This window comes from Echinops telfairi, unplaced genomic scaffold (assembly GCF_000313985.2).
Source record: "Echinops telfairi isolate 266 unplaced genomic scaffold, ASM31398v2 ScPeMD7_7425;HRSCAF=8463, whole genome shotgun sequence".
NCBI lineage: Eukaryota > Metazoa > Chordata > Mammalia > Afrosoricida > Tenrecidae > Echinops > Echinops telfairi.
Genome location: NW_022111325.1, coordinates 548221 through 561444, shown reverse-complemented (window position 1 = coordinate 561444; position 13224 = coordinate 548221). Strand labels below are relative to the sequence as shown.

Below are 13224 nucleotides of genomic sequence, written 5' to 3'. Positions count from 1 at the left end.
TGAATGACTGAGAATGGTTCTGTGTGTGGGACCCCAAAACGGTTTCCACCGGACAGCATCTGATTCCTCCTACACTTTCTCTGCCTGTCTCATGAGTTTACCGCTGCTTCCTCTTCCCACAGCTCCAGTTTCCCCTGCAAGAGTTCATCCTAGCCATGGGCTTCTTTCTGGTCTTGGTCATGGAGCAAATCACACTGGCTTACAAGGAGCAGTCGGAGCCGCTGCCTCGGGAGGAGACAAGAGCTCTGCTGGGAACAGCCAGTGGGGGACCGCAGCACTGGCACGATGGGCCAGGCGTCCCACAGGCAAGTGGAGCAGCAGCAGCAGCACCTTCGGCCCTCCGTGCCTGCGTCCTGGTCTTCTCCTTGGCCCTGCACTCGGTGTTTGAGGGGCTGGCGGTGGGGCTACAGCGAGACCGAGCTCGGGCCATGGAGCTTGGCTTGGCTCTGCTGCTCCACAAGGGTATCCTGGCGGTCAGCCTGTCCCTGCGGCTTTTGCAGAGCCACCTGCGGGCCCAGGTGGTGGCTGGCTGTGGCATCCTCTTCTCATGTATGACACCTCTGGGCATCGGGCTGGGTGCCGCTCTGGCAGAGTCAGCTGGGCCCCTGCACCAGCTGGCCCAGTCTGTGCTGGAGGGCATGGCAGCTGGCACCTTCCTCTACATCACCTTCCTGGAGATCCTACCCCAGGAGTTGGCCACTTCTGACCAGAGGATCCTCAAGGTCATTCTGCTCCTAGCAGGCTTTGCCCTTCTAACTGGCCTGCTCTTCATCCAAGTCTAGGAGGAAGGCGCCAGTAAAGGGCAAGGGAGGTTGGGTAGCAGGTACCCCTGCCCTATCCTCCACCCCAGTGTATGTGGAAGAGGCCAGGGAGGCACTGAGGACCAAAGAGTTCCCCAGGAACTAGGGGTGACGCCTTTGGTCAGACAGCAGCCTGGCCCCAGACCAGGGGACAAGGGTGGCCATAATCAAGAGACATTAGGATTAAGGGTCAGACACTACACGCAAAGGCAAACTGACATTATTTAGGCTGGAGGTGGACCACCCACCTGCTGTGGAGTAGAGGTATGGAGAAGGCACTCCAGTTGGTTCTAGCCCATTTCAGCACCCTGCCACTTGGAGTGCCCCCACCCCCTCTTACTTTTCTTATCTCCTGTGACTCCTCCCTCTTCCCTTTTCCCAGGGAGGCCAGTGCCAAATGGCCTCTTCCTGCCAGTTTTGGTATCTTCTCTGGCACTTCCGGCCCTACTCACTTCTCAGTTTTCAAAGTGCCAAATAAATCTCCCCCATTCTCTTTTCTCAAAGCACAGTGATGCCACTGAGTCCTGCCCAGTGCCTCAGTGAAGGGGACTCCCCTGCTTGTTCTTGATTTTAGACCCAGGTCCTGGGGTGGGGGAGAAATATTTGTTGGACTGAGGTGGGGGTGGGATTGGCAGAGCCCCCCAACTGCCGCTGCACCATAGGGATACAGGACATGGTCCTTGTGCCAGATTCCAAACACTGAGCTGCCAAAATGTTTTTTATATCAGAGGAGCCGAAGGGTGAGGAAGAGCTCACCCCTGAGGTTATTTTTGGGGTGGGAAGGCTGTGCATAGGGGTCATATTCTCTAGAATCTATTTTACTAACCGACCTGTTTTGGAACATGTTATCCAAATAAAAGATGTTTCTATAAACCTGTACAGTATCTGATGTATTTTTTGCTTTGTTTTCTTTTTCAGTATGATTTTATTATTATTTTTTAATCATTTTATTGGGGGCTCGCACAACCCTTATCACAATCCATCCATCCATCCATTGTGTCAAGCACATTTGTACATTTGTTGCTATCATTTTCAAAATATTTTCTTTCTACTTGAGCCCTTGGTATCAGCTTCTCATTTTTTACTCCTCCCTCCCTCATGAAGCCTTGATAATTTATAAATTATTTTTTCATGTCTTACACTGATCAGTGTCTCCCTTTACCCACTTTTCTGTCGTTCATTTCCCTGGGAGGGGGTTATAGCTGTATCTGATGTATATTTTGGGGAAAAGGTGGGCCTGTCTGAGAGGACCTGAATCCCAGATGCTTACAGCTGAAAACCTCTGGTCTGTGTTTATTAATGTCCATCTGGTTCTCTTCCCTGAAAATTACCAACATTTTGCTCCCTCCTTCCTTCCTTGTTCCCTCTTTGTCTCCATCTATTTCCTTAATGACTGTCCCTTGCCATCTGTAGTCTCGGGACCAATGTGGGACTACAATTCCCAGCTCGCCCCGCGCCTGGAGTAACCGAGAGGGAGGAGCAGAGAGCCCAGTTCCCGGAGTTAGCGGGGGCTGCTGGGAAATGGTGTCCATTTCCTCTCTGTCTTGCGTGACCAGCGAGGTGAAGGCCTCACGTAAACAAACTACAGTTCCCGGCGGCCTCCGAGCACAACAGGTCAGGGCTAGGCTGGGGCCAGGTTCGCGGTGCTCGCTGAGGCGGCGGTGGCGGCGGCTTCGGCTGGTAGAGCCGGGCCGGAGCCGGCGGCGGAGACCGTGGCTTGTACTGGAAGGGTGGCGGGGAGGGACAGGGGAGGAAGATGGCGACGCCGGGAGCGAACGGGCCCGCCTCGGCTACGGCCTCGGCTTCCAATCCGCGTAAGTTCAGTGAGAAGATCGCGCTGCAGAAGCAGCGTCAGGCCGAGGAGACGGCGGCGGCCTTCGAGGAGGTGATGATGGACATCGGCTCCACCCGGGTGAGGGGCCGCGCCGGGGAGCGGGAGCAGAGCGGACCACTGACGGCGTGGGGAGCGGAGCGGAGCGGCGAGGCGGGGCGGGAGCGGCGGGGAAGGAGGCGGAACGGGCAAGGGCAGCGGGAGCCGCCGTCTGGGAGGTCCGGGCGGAGGGCCGAGGGGTAGGAAGACTGATTTTGCTGGGGCACGGGGGTTGCCGAAACACCGGCGGGGCTCGGGATGTGGGAGCGGCAGGGGGCCGAGTGGGTGAGGCGGGGGTGTGCGAGGTCGGGGAGGATGGTCCCCTGAGGCCGGGCGGAGGTAGGAGGTGGGTGGCCCCAGTGCATCCCTGGCTGAGTTCTCGGAGATTCTACGGAAGCATCCTGAAGCTGGGCTGTAGGGTGGGGGCAGGGGGATGATCGCCTTGTCCCTAGCCTGTCCCCTCCGAGCTGGTGATCTCCAAATTGGTCCCCCTGCGCTATGTAAATCGGGGGCGCCAGCTCCCACCTCCCAGGGCTGTTGCCTGGAGACCTTGTGTAGGAGGTTGGTATCGCGAGGGGCGAAGACCCCTGAGTGTGGTTTGAAGAGTGTAGTGGGGCAGGAAGTCCCCTCCTGCGTCCCGTCCCGTTGCTTCCTTTTTCAAATATTTTTTGTGGTTTTCTGACGTGAATGAAGGTGAGGACCATGGCTCACCGACGGGTGCTTGGTGATTTGCCCTGGGCGGCCTCGGAGGAGAAGTGAGTAGGCTTTGAGCCCTGAGACCCCATAGCCAGTTGGCAATAGGTTATGTGGAAGCTGATGGTTTGCTGAGCTTTTTAAGGAGCTGGCTCTGTGAATCCGTTTGTTGGGTACGCTGGAGCTCTTGTGTAGGAAATGTTCATTCCTAGGACGTTCCAGAGAGCAGGGAACCCGGCAGAGCTGCTCGGGAAGCCTGTTGGGTCCGGGTTTCTTGCTTTCAGGGACTGGATGTCAGAGGGAACTGGGGTGGGAGTTAGCCCTGGATCAGGCTCAGGCACACATGCCTTTCCCAAGGGCAGGTTAGGGTTTTACAGTGACTTCTCTTGTCAGGGAGCTAGAGTGGATTTAAGGGGAAATGACGGCACATAAATACATTTCCAGGTTCTTTCTGCTGGTCTAAGATTGCATCTGTCCGTGAATGTGACTCTGGATCTGACTGTGTATCTCCCTTGACTTTGTTAGTGTGTGTGTGTATTTCCCCTTTGAGTCTCTAGGGACTATGTGTCCTAGTTAGTAGGTACTCAGGACAGAAAGTGATGGGGGGAGGCAAATCTGGTGTATGTGTATGTGTGTGTGTACCACTCCAACCACCATGAAGATCATACTTTAATTTTTGACTGCTCCCCGCTAGGAGTTTTGGATCCTGGGGGGACCAGAGGCAAGAGCTTAGGGAAAAAGGCAGTCTCCAGGTGACAGCTAGAGGCCCTATCCCCTGGATTGTGATTCTAGCAGAGGTATGGTGGGGTCTTAGGGCTTATAATTGCAAACAAAGACAGACTGTAAGAAACTCAAAGCAAGGGGCTTTAATCTTTGTCATGCCTGCTGTCAAAAGGCATCTTCACCATTCCACCCACCTAGGCTCTGTTGCTGCTGCTGCCCAGAAAGTCTAATGGGCACACATGGCCCAACTGGGGAACCCAAGAGTTCAGAGCTAGAGCTAAGAGACCAGGGACACTTAGCCTGCTGGCTAGCTGTTAGGAAGACTCATCTGCAGCACACAGAGGTATGGGGGTCTATCCGGCTGAGAACCTGGAGTTGCCATATATACGAGTCTTGAGGTGGGCTGGAGGTCAGCACAGTGCCCACTGAACTCGAAAGGCTGACCTCCTGTGACAGAAAGTTAGTTCTAGTGTTGGCCTACGTACAGCAGCGTGGCCCTGGAAACTCTTGGAATTTACTCCTCTTCAGCCACCCTCCTCCCAGTGGCCTTGCCTGGGTCTGTTTATTTGCCTACTGGCGGTAGCTGAGCCTTCGAAGTAGGTGCTCGCCTCTCCCAGAGGGATGTGAGCTCTGTAGCTAGGCCCATAGCAGGCCAGGCTGCTAAAAGCATAGCTCCCCGGAATAGAGGTGAGGTCAGGGAGATGGGGCGGACCCCAGTTGGCATTGGTGAGCTGTTATTCCTTCGTCCACCCCCAGTCTCCAGGGCCTTAGGATGTGGTGGAAGAACACCGTTTGGTTTTGGCACTGTTTTTCCAGTGAGGCCAGCGATCATTCCGGGGGTGCTGGAGCTCTGTAGCCTTCCTGAGGCCTGGCCTGGAAGCCTGTGCCCCCCTACTCTACAGAGTGGGGAGGTCAGAGACCGACAGTAATGGCTCTGTGGCATCCACCTGTGGCCTTCTCATCTTCCAATTAGTCACGGACACATCTGGAAAGGAAAGCAGAGTCACCTAATAGGCACTCCTCCCCAGGAGTTAAGTCATGTGATGAGCCTGGGGGTTCCTAGAAGCCCCTCAGGGATTCGAGGTACACTGCTGCCAACTGGGACATCAGAGCCCCAACAGAGTGGCAGGCCCGGTGCCAGCCCAGCCCATAGGGTAGTGCGGGGCCGCGGTGGTTTCGTTGATGAGGGCAGGATATGTGAGACCTAGCACCAATTGTTCATATCCACTCTCGATGGACCTTTTCCCCAGCACCGACTTCAAAATAATTTTTCTCCTTTAAGAAGCAGAAACAGCCTGACCAGATTACAGGAAAGGTAAGGCGGCCACAGAGAACAGTCCTCAGGACCCTTCCTAACATTCCCATTGTTCTCCTTCTCTCAGTTACAGGCCCAGAAACTGCGGCTGGCGTATACAAGGGGCTCCCATTATGGCGGTTCTCTGCCCAACGTGAACCAGATTGGCTGTGGCCTGGCCGAGTTCCAGGTGAGTGGCCACCCGGCAGGAAGGAGCAGAAGCTTACTGGCAGCTTCCCCCGCTGACTTGATGCACCTGTCCCTTTTGGCAGAGCCCTCTCCACTCACCTCTGGATTCATCTCGGAGCACTCGGCACCATGGGCTGGTGGAACGGGTGCAGCGAGATCCCCGCAGAATGGTGTCCCCACTCCGCCGTTACCCCCGCCACATATCCTTCAGCAAGGCTTAGGGGTCTGAAGGGTGGCGGGATAGAGTTCCTTAGGGGCTTGTGGGAGGAAGGACATCAGGTGTTGTTCTTCCTTCAGTTCTGCCCTTCTCCAGGAGCCTCCTTGAAAAGTGACCACTTGGCCCTTGTGCCAGGACTCCTGTGACGGGAACTTGCTGTCCCTGGGGCCGTGCCCTCTATCTCTGCCCAACACTGGTGGCCTCACTTCAGTTACTCTCTGCGGCCCGAGACAAATGGGACTCCCTGTTTTGTTTCCTGCTAAAAGGGATCTGGTCCCTCCTCTCGTCCTTGCTCCTGTCATTCTGTTTGTTTTCAGTCTGTTTGTCCCAAGTCCAGCCCGGATACCCTCCTTTAGTTTCCCTGTCCCATGGGGTCCGAGCCCCGTCTACTCATCCATTCTCTGACTCTGCTGTTGCCCCTTGTAAAGGAAAAGGAAGGTCTATATTTCTTGAGAGAACTCTTCAGGGGGCTCCCTGATTCTCTCATCTAGTCTGTCTTCTCATCCCCTTCCCATGCTTTTCCTTAACGAGGGCTGTTCACATCGACAGTTCTCCCTACAGTCCTGCCTACTTGTCTCCTCCTCCAGAGTCCGGCTGGCGACGGTCAGTAACTGTCCTGGACAGCCAAATCTGCACGCCCGCTCTCTGACACCCTCTGGGGGAATCTGGAATTGGAGCTAGGCTTGCTGGGCCAGGGTTTCAATAGTACTTCCTCCCCTAAAGGTGGCCAGGGAGGGATGGGGGGCAGGTGGAGTAGGTGGGTCAGAGTCCAGCCTTGGCCATATTGACACGAGTAGCCTAGCCTCCCTGTCCAACCAGGACCGGACCAATGGGAACTGTGGCCGGGCTGGGGTGTGTGTGCACGGGGGAGGGGAATGGCAGGAAGGCAGGTGAAAACAGCTGCCTTCTGTCAAGAGTGGGTGCTTGAGGGGTGCTCTGGAACGCTGATGTTTCTAAGCCCTTGCTCTGTCCATCTGGCTCCCAGTACTCAGGCCCAGCAGAATTGCTGGTTCTAAGATTCCCGTTGGGATTGTCCAGGCAGAGAAGTGGAGAGAGAGGCTTCCAGAACTCTTAGATGCATTGGAAGGAAGGAGCCTCATGGGTCACAGGCATCAGAGGGACCAGAAAAAAGGAAGGGTGATCCTGGATACCCAGCCTTGCCACCTTCCCCTTACTTCCATCCTGGCAGCCTCCTCTTTGCCCAGTCTCCATGCCCACCTTGTCTGGTGCTAGCCTTCCTCCTCATGCCTGTTTTCCATCCAGGACAATGCCCTGGGGCAATTTCCCTGCTGAGAAGGGGCAGCTGTTTAGACTGCCATCTGCACTTAACAGGTAATGGCCCTTCTCCCCTTTAAGCTACAGACCTCCTAGTCTTCCTGCTCACAGCCCAGCTAGTGTCACTGGTGCCAGCTCATCTTGGCTTCCCCCTACAGGACAAGCTCTGACAGTGCTCTTCACACAAGTGTGATGAACCCCAGCCCCCAGGACACCTATCCCATCCCTACAGCCCCCAGCGTCCCTCCTAGCCGTCGTGGAGGTAAGTGGCCCTGTCCCAGGATAGAGAGTAGCCGTGGAGCTGTTGTTTGAAGTAAGTAAGCACCTGAGTACTACAGCCTGTTACGCCGCTTCCCTTGCAGGGTTTCTGGATGGCGAGATGGAGTCCAAAGGTATGTGCTCCTCATCACTCGTGGGCACTGGGTTCTGGGCTTGTGTCAGAGGCTTTGTGCAGGGCTAGGGAGAGGGACACCCTCCCACCTGCCTTTGCCTCTTGTCCCACCTTACTGGTTCCTTCTCCAACCCTTCCATCACCAGTCTTTCTCTTTCAAGTTCCTGCTATTGAGGAGAACCTGCTAGATGACAAGCACTTGCTGAAGCCATGGGATGCAAAGAAGGTAGGTGTGGACCACAGGGTGATACCCACTGCCTTTCTCCTTTCCATGGGGCAGGCCTCCCTGGTCCTCACCAAGCACTGTTCTCGTTTTCCATTTTCTTGTCTCCTCAGCTGTCCTCCTCTTCCTCTTCCCGACCTCGGTCCTGTGAAGTCCCTGGAATTAAGTAAGTACCTCTGAGGTGGGCCGAGGGAGGGGTGGAAGAGGAAAGTATATGGGAATATAAAAGACTGGCCTTCATTCTTCCCTGACCACTGTGCCCATTGATATCTCTTTGCCTCTCCTTTCCCCAGCATCTTTCTATCCCCTGACCAGCCTGCCAGTGTGCCTGCTCTCCCACCTGCCATGAACACGGGGGGTTCCCTACCTGACCTCACCAACCTGCACTTTCCCTCACCACTGTCTACCCCTCTGGATCCTGAGGAGACAGCCTACCCGAGCCTGAGTGGGGGCAATAGTACCTCCAATTTGACCCACACCATGACCCACCTGGGCATCAGCGGGGGCCTGGGTCTAGGCCCAGGCTATGACGTACCAGGTGAGTAGCTGTCCTGGCCATGTGTCCACATGGTGCTGCCTGCCTGGAGGGACAAGGGGAGGGAGACTTGAGCACCTGGATCTGCCTGTGAGTTGCCATGCTAGTCCATCACCTCTCTCCCCCAGGATTCCCTCACTGCAATCTTTAGCCAGTAGAAAGTGGTAGGTGTGGCTTTTCTTAGAAAGGGTATGGAGAGCAGCCCCCAGGTGGGCAGTGCCAACCTCAGTGTCAGGGATAGAGTAGGAAGGACATCATGTTGCCATGTCCATGGTCAGAGTCTGGTCACTGCTACCCATTCCAGGTGGAAAGGGGCCCAGTGCCCATCAATAATGTTGGCATCTCTGGTTTTTTGTCTGTGCCTGCAGGACTTCATTCACCTCTCAGCCACCCATCCCTGCAGTCCTCCCTAAGCAATCCCAACCTCCAGGCTTCCCTGAGCCATCCTCAGCCCCAGCTCCAGGGCTCCCACAGTCACCCCTCACTGCCTGCCTCCTCCTTGGCCCACAATGCACTGCCCACCACCTCCCTGGGCCAGTCCTCATTCAGTGCCCCAGCCCTCTCCTCCTCCTCTTCCTCCTCCTCCACTTCATCCCCTGTGCTGGGCGCCCCCCCTTACCCAGCTTCTACCCCTGGGGCCTCCCCCCGCCACCGCCGTGTGCCCCTCAGCCCCCTGAGTTTACCCGTGGGCCCAGCCGACGCCAGAAGGTCCCAACAGCAGCTGCCCAAACAGTTTTCGCCAACAGTGTCACCCACCTTGTCTTCCATCACTCAGGTATGCGTGGCTACCTTCCCTACATGTCTGTCTCCCGTCCCTCTTCTCTCCCACAAAGCCCTCTCCTCCCCAGTGCCTTCTCTGGCTTCCCGTTGTCCTGTCCATCCCCCTTCACCCCTCTTTTCTCCACTTGCCCCATCTTTCACCTACCCTAACTCCTCTTTGTTGAAGTGTGCCAGCTTTATTGGTTAAGCATTTTGGCTTCAAATCCCAGCTCCATCTCTTATTAGTGGTCTACCTGGACACGTCATTTACCTCTTAGAAGCCCCAGTGTCCTCATCTATGAAACCAGGTGATGCTGTGGGAACCACATGAAGTAATCTTCGTGACATGCTGGGCACTGACCGGGCTTAGCCCCGGGACAGGCTCAGAAATGGTAGTTTCTCTCTCCTTTTTCCCTCTCTCTTGGCCTTTCTTGTTTGCTTGCATGTTGTGTTTGGTCTTTTTCTTGTCCCGATCCCCTCCACTCCTCCTTTCCAAGAATGCACAGAGTCAGAAACTCATCCCAGGGCCCAGGGCCTTCATTTTATCCTCTCTCCTCACCACCACCACCCACCCGCCGTGAGAAAATGGGGGTGGTGGGGGCGGGCGAAGGAAAATCTTTACCCAGCAAGTGAGGAGGAAGGGCATTCAAATCTCTCACATGGGGGCTTTTTCCTCCATATGCTTAAATCTCCAGCAGTCCCCCTGCCCCACCCTTTCCTTCTTTGTTCTCCTCGCTCCCCTTTCCGTCTCACCTTCGTTCCCTTCTGTTCCCTGTCCTCCGCCCCACTTTCTTCTCTCCTCCTCCACTGCCCTTCCTGGAATGTGTGTTCTGTGTTCCATCTTGACCCAGGTCCCCCCTCCTGCAGGAAGACTTGGCTCGAGGGTGGGCCAGCAAGGGCTCAGCTCAGCCTGGAGTGAGCCTAGCCCCCCTGCCCCACTTCTCCACCCTCCACTCCTGCCTCTTCAAGGCTTTAGAACAGAAGCTCTCCACCTCACGGTTGTGTTGTTGTTGTTGATCATTTGTGAGGTGTGTCACAAGTCCTTGATCTTACAGGTTCCAAAGTTTAGGAATGATTTATTTCTGGAGTGGACTCAAAATTATTCTTGTGTTAGTCACTGTCATCCTGGTAGGCATTTTTGTGTAACTATACCCAGTCCCAGGGACACTTTGGGGAGCTCTGTCATGTTTGTGCTGAGAATGGTTGTAGCCTAAGTGGGGGGAGAGGGGATGTCAACTTGAGGACTGCTTTTGGGTGATACACTGAGGGGTAAGCTCCCCCCCCCTTTTTCCTTCTCTTCAGGGCGTTCCCCTGGACACCAGTAAACTGCCCACTGACCAGCGGCTGCCCCCATACCCTTACAGCCCCCCCAATTTGGTTCTGCCCACCCAGCTCCCCACTCTAAAATCTCTACAGCAGCCAGGGTTGCCCTCTCAGGCCTGCTCAGTGCAGCCTTCATGCGGGCAGCCCCCGGGAAGGCAGCCACACTATGGGACCCTGTGCCCACCTGGTTCTTGTGGGCATGGGCAACAGTCTTACCATCGGCCAATGAGTGACTTCAGCCTGGGAAACGTGAGTACACAGGCCTCTGACTCAGGATCAAGGGTGGGGCTGGGGGCTGGTCAGTGGGGTACTGAGTGCTGGTCTTGGGTGTGTTTTGAATTGGGAAATCTAGGCCGCCAGATCGCCTTAGATAACAGCACTTCCAGCTAGAAGCTCCTCGCTTCGTGCATTAGCCTCTGCTGCCCTTGGCCCTGGCCTGGCCCCCAGCCCTGGCCCCAAGCCCTCTCTGCTCAGCTTGCTCTTTGACGGCCAGCACTTAGACCCATTCTTCTCCAAGCACGCACATGCTCTCTCCCACCAGGTACGGCCCCCACACTCACCTCAGGCTCCAGTGCTCACTGTGCTGCTCTGCTTGCTGCCTCCTCCCTCTATCTCTGCCTCTGGCCCTGGGGGGGGCATGAAGATTGTTGGGCAAAGGGCATGTGTTAGAATGGCGGGGCAAGACAGGCAGGAACACAATGTCCTGAAGTCCACTTCTTCAAGATCTGTCTGTGTGTCCGTAGCTGGAGCAGTTCAGCATGGAGAGCCCATCAGCCAGCCTGGGGCTGGAGCCCCCTGGCTATTCCGAAGGGCCTGGATTTTTAGGGGGTGAGGGGCCAGTGGGCGGCCCTCAAGACCCTCATGCTCTCAACCACCAGAACTTGACTCACTGTTCCCGCCATGGCTCAGGGCCTAACATCATCCTCACAGGTGAGGGGTAGGTGGGTGGTGGCAAGGTGCAAGGGGGAGTAATTCAGTAGAAGACTGGGCCCTTGAAGAGTTTGTAGGTCACAGGGTCCTCATACATTTCCTTGGTACCCACAGGAGACTCCTCCCCCGGCTTCTCTAAGGAGATTGCGGCAGCCCTGGCTGGAGTACCTGGCTTTGAGGTGTCCACAGCTGGGCTGGAACTGGGGCTGGGGCTGGAAGATGAGCTGCACATGGAGCCACTGGGCCTTGAAGGGCTCAACATGCTGAGTGACCCCTGTGCCCTGCTACCCGATCCTGCTGTGGAGGATTCGTTCCGCAGTGACCGGCTGCAGTGAGGGCACCTCCTCACCATCCCTCTTCTTGGCCCTGTCCCTTATCACTGTCCCTTCCTCCCTTCCCCCCTGGCCAGTAGAGACTCAGCTGTCTGCCCCCAGATCCTCTTTCTAACATGAATGAGGGATCCCAAGAATGAAAGAAAGCAAGGGATTTGTCCAGGTGGCCCCTGAATTCTGCACTTGGGGTGGGCCTGGGGGAACCCAAGGGAGGGCCTAAAGCACTTGTAACTTTGAACCGTTTATCTGGAGGCCAGAGCCTGTTGGAAAGCAGGGGGTAGAGGGGAGCCCCGGAGGCAGGGCTTATCCGGATGCCTGGGGGTGGGCAGTGCCAGCCCCTCCTTACCACTCTTCCCCTTGCAATGGAGGAGAGAGCCAGAGTGGATATTATTTTTTATTAAATATATTATATGTTAATAAAAAAATCTTACCAAACCCTTACTGTGTCTGCCTGCTGTTTGAGGTGGGGCTAGGGAGCTACGAGGTTCTTGGCACACAGGTCTTTCTTCTCGTGGTGGTTTTGCATGTTCTTGGCACCTTTGTGCGCTTTGTCCAGCCTCAGGATTTGTACTTGGCATTGGATACAGGAACCCAGGCTGCATATAGACCCCTGGCAACAGGAAGTCACCACCTCTCTGTACGGGGCTCTTGTGCATCATCAGGGGTTTGAGACTCTGGCCAGACAAGTTCCTGCGTGTTCCTTCAGCCCCAAGGCCTAGCAGTGACGGGATGAACCGCAGGCTTGATGTTTCTGATAAGATGACCCCAGCTCTCCTGGGGGCAACCTAGTTGGCCTGAGTGCCAAGGCTACAAAGGACAAGGGATTTGGTGACTACGGATTCCAGGTTAAGTGTTGCGCTGGCTCCCTCTTCTTGATGGTCCTTTAAGCCTAGGGGGCTAACCAATCAGACAAAGGGTACCTGGCTAACCTTTGGCCTTAGGACTCTTGTGCTGAGAATCCTTCCTCCTCTCTTCACAGTTCATCACTTCACTTCGCCCTCCTGACTTGTCCATTCATTCATTCGTATTTCAATTCAACAGACGCTTGAATGCCAACCATGGTGGGCAGGCTTCTGCTTTCTGGGTTGGGTGCCAGCACCCAAGGACGCAGGAGAATAGCAAGCACCCTCGTCAATTACCCTCATCTCCACTATATTCCACACCATATGGCGGGCCTCTCTTCCTCTTTCCAAAGTGCTCTACATTTTCAGAAAAGAGAACTGAGAGCTGGCTCCAAGGGAATGCATTTGGCCTCTAAACCTGGAAGTGGAGGGGGGAGCCACCTGGACCCCACTAAAGCCTAGACTTTCAGCACCTCCACCCTTTCTCAGGCATGCACAAGAAAGGCTTTGGTTGCACGACTAGAGAGGAGCTCCGCTCGGACTTCGGGGACTCCCTGGGGTTTGTCCTGCGGCCTCGGCTGGGTGGTGGGAAGCTGCCTGGGTGCAGGGGGCCCTCCCAGCCGCCAGGGGTCGCGCTGCAGGCGGCCGGGGAGCTAGGCCGGCGCAGCCAGGGTCACGGCCGCCGGCCGGGGAGGGGGGTAGGGGGAGCGGCGGCGCCCGCGGCTCCAGAAGGACGGGGGGCGGTAAGGGGAGCGGCGAAAGCGGGGCTCACTGAGGAGCGCAGGGTCCCCAGTGCCGCGGGAGCGAGCGAGCGAGCGGCGCGGCAGC

The 13224-nt window shown here is 56.0% G+C and overlaps 2 protein-coding genes across 2 annotated transcripts in view; both read left to right on the top strand.

Annotated features, from left to right (window-relative positions):
• Window positions 1-1677, top strand: part of SLC39A1 (solute carrier family 39 member 1) — a gene marked incomplete at its 5' end in the record, with an annotated part of 4349 nt that extends 2672 nt beyond the window's left edge. Inside the window, one exon of the mRNA XM_004714738.2 lies at window positions 123-1677. Within this exon, the coding sequence (XP_004714795.1) occupies window positions 123-782 (660 nt within the window). The remainder of the gene's footprint in view (window positions 1-122) is intronic.
• Window positions 1678-2556: 879 nt separating this feature from the next.
• CRTC2 (CREB regulated transcription coactivator 2) lies at window positions 2557-11989 on the top strand. The gene is made up of 14 exons (XM_004714630.3): window positions 2557-2712; window positions 5469-5570; window positions 5653-5769; window positions 6328-6389; window positions 7050-7118; window positions 7220-7323; window positions 7424-7453; window positions 7614-7678; window positions 7789-7841; window positions 7969-8213; window positions 8579-8985; window positions 10272-10541; window positions 11036-11222; window positions 11337-11989. The coding sequence occupies exons 1-14, from the start codon at window positions 2557-2559 to the stop codon at window positions 11555-11557; spliced, it is 2088 nt and encodes a 695-aa protein (XP_004714687.1). The 3' UTR covers window positions 11558-11989.
• The last annotated feature ends 1235 nt before the right edge of the window (window positions 11990-13224 follow it).

Excerpts from the sequence above, each read along its gene's own strand:
- CRTC2 (XM_004714630.3), top strand. The coding sequence starts at position 2,557 with ATGGCGACGCCGGGAGCGAACGGGCCCGCCTCGGCTACGGCCTCGGCT. Across the intron at positions 2,713-5,468 it reads TGGACATCGGCTCCACCCGG|TTACAGGCCCAGAAACTGCG; the intron begins GTGAGGGGCCGC and ends TCCTTCTCTCAG. Across the intron at positions 8,214-8,578 it reads CCCAGGCTATGACGTACCAG|GACTTCATTCACCTCTCAGC; the intron begins GTGAGTAGCTGT and ends CTGTGCCTGCAG.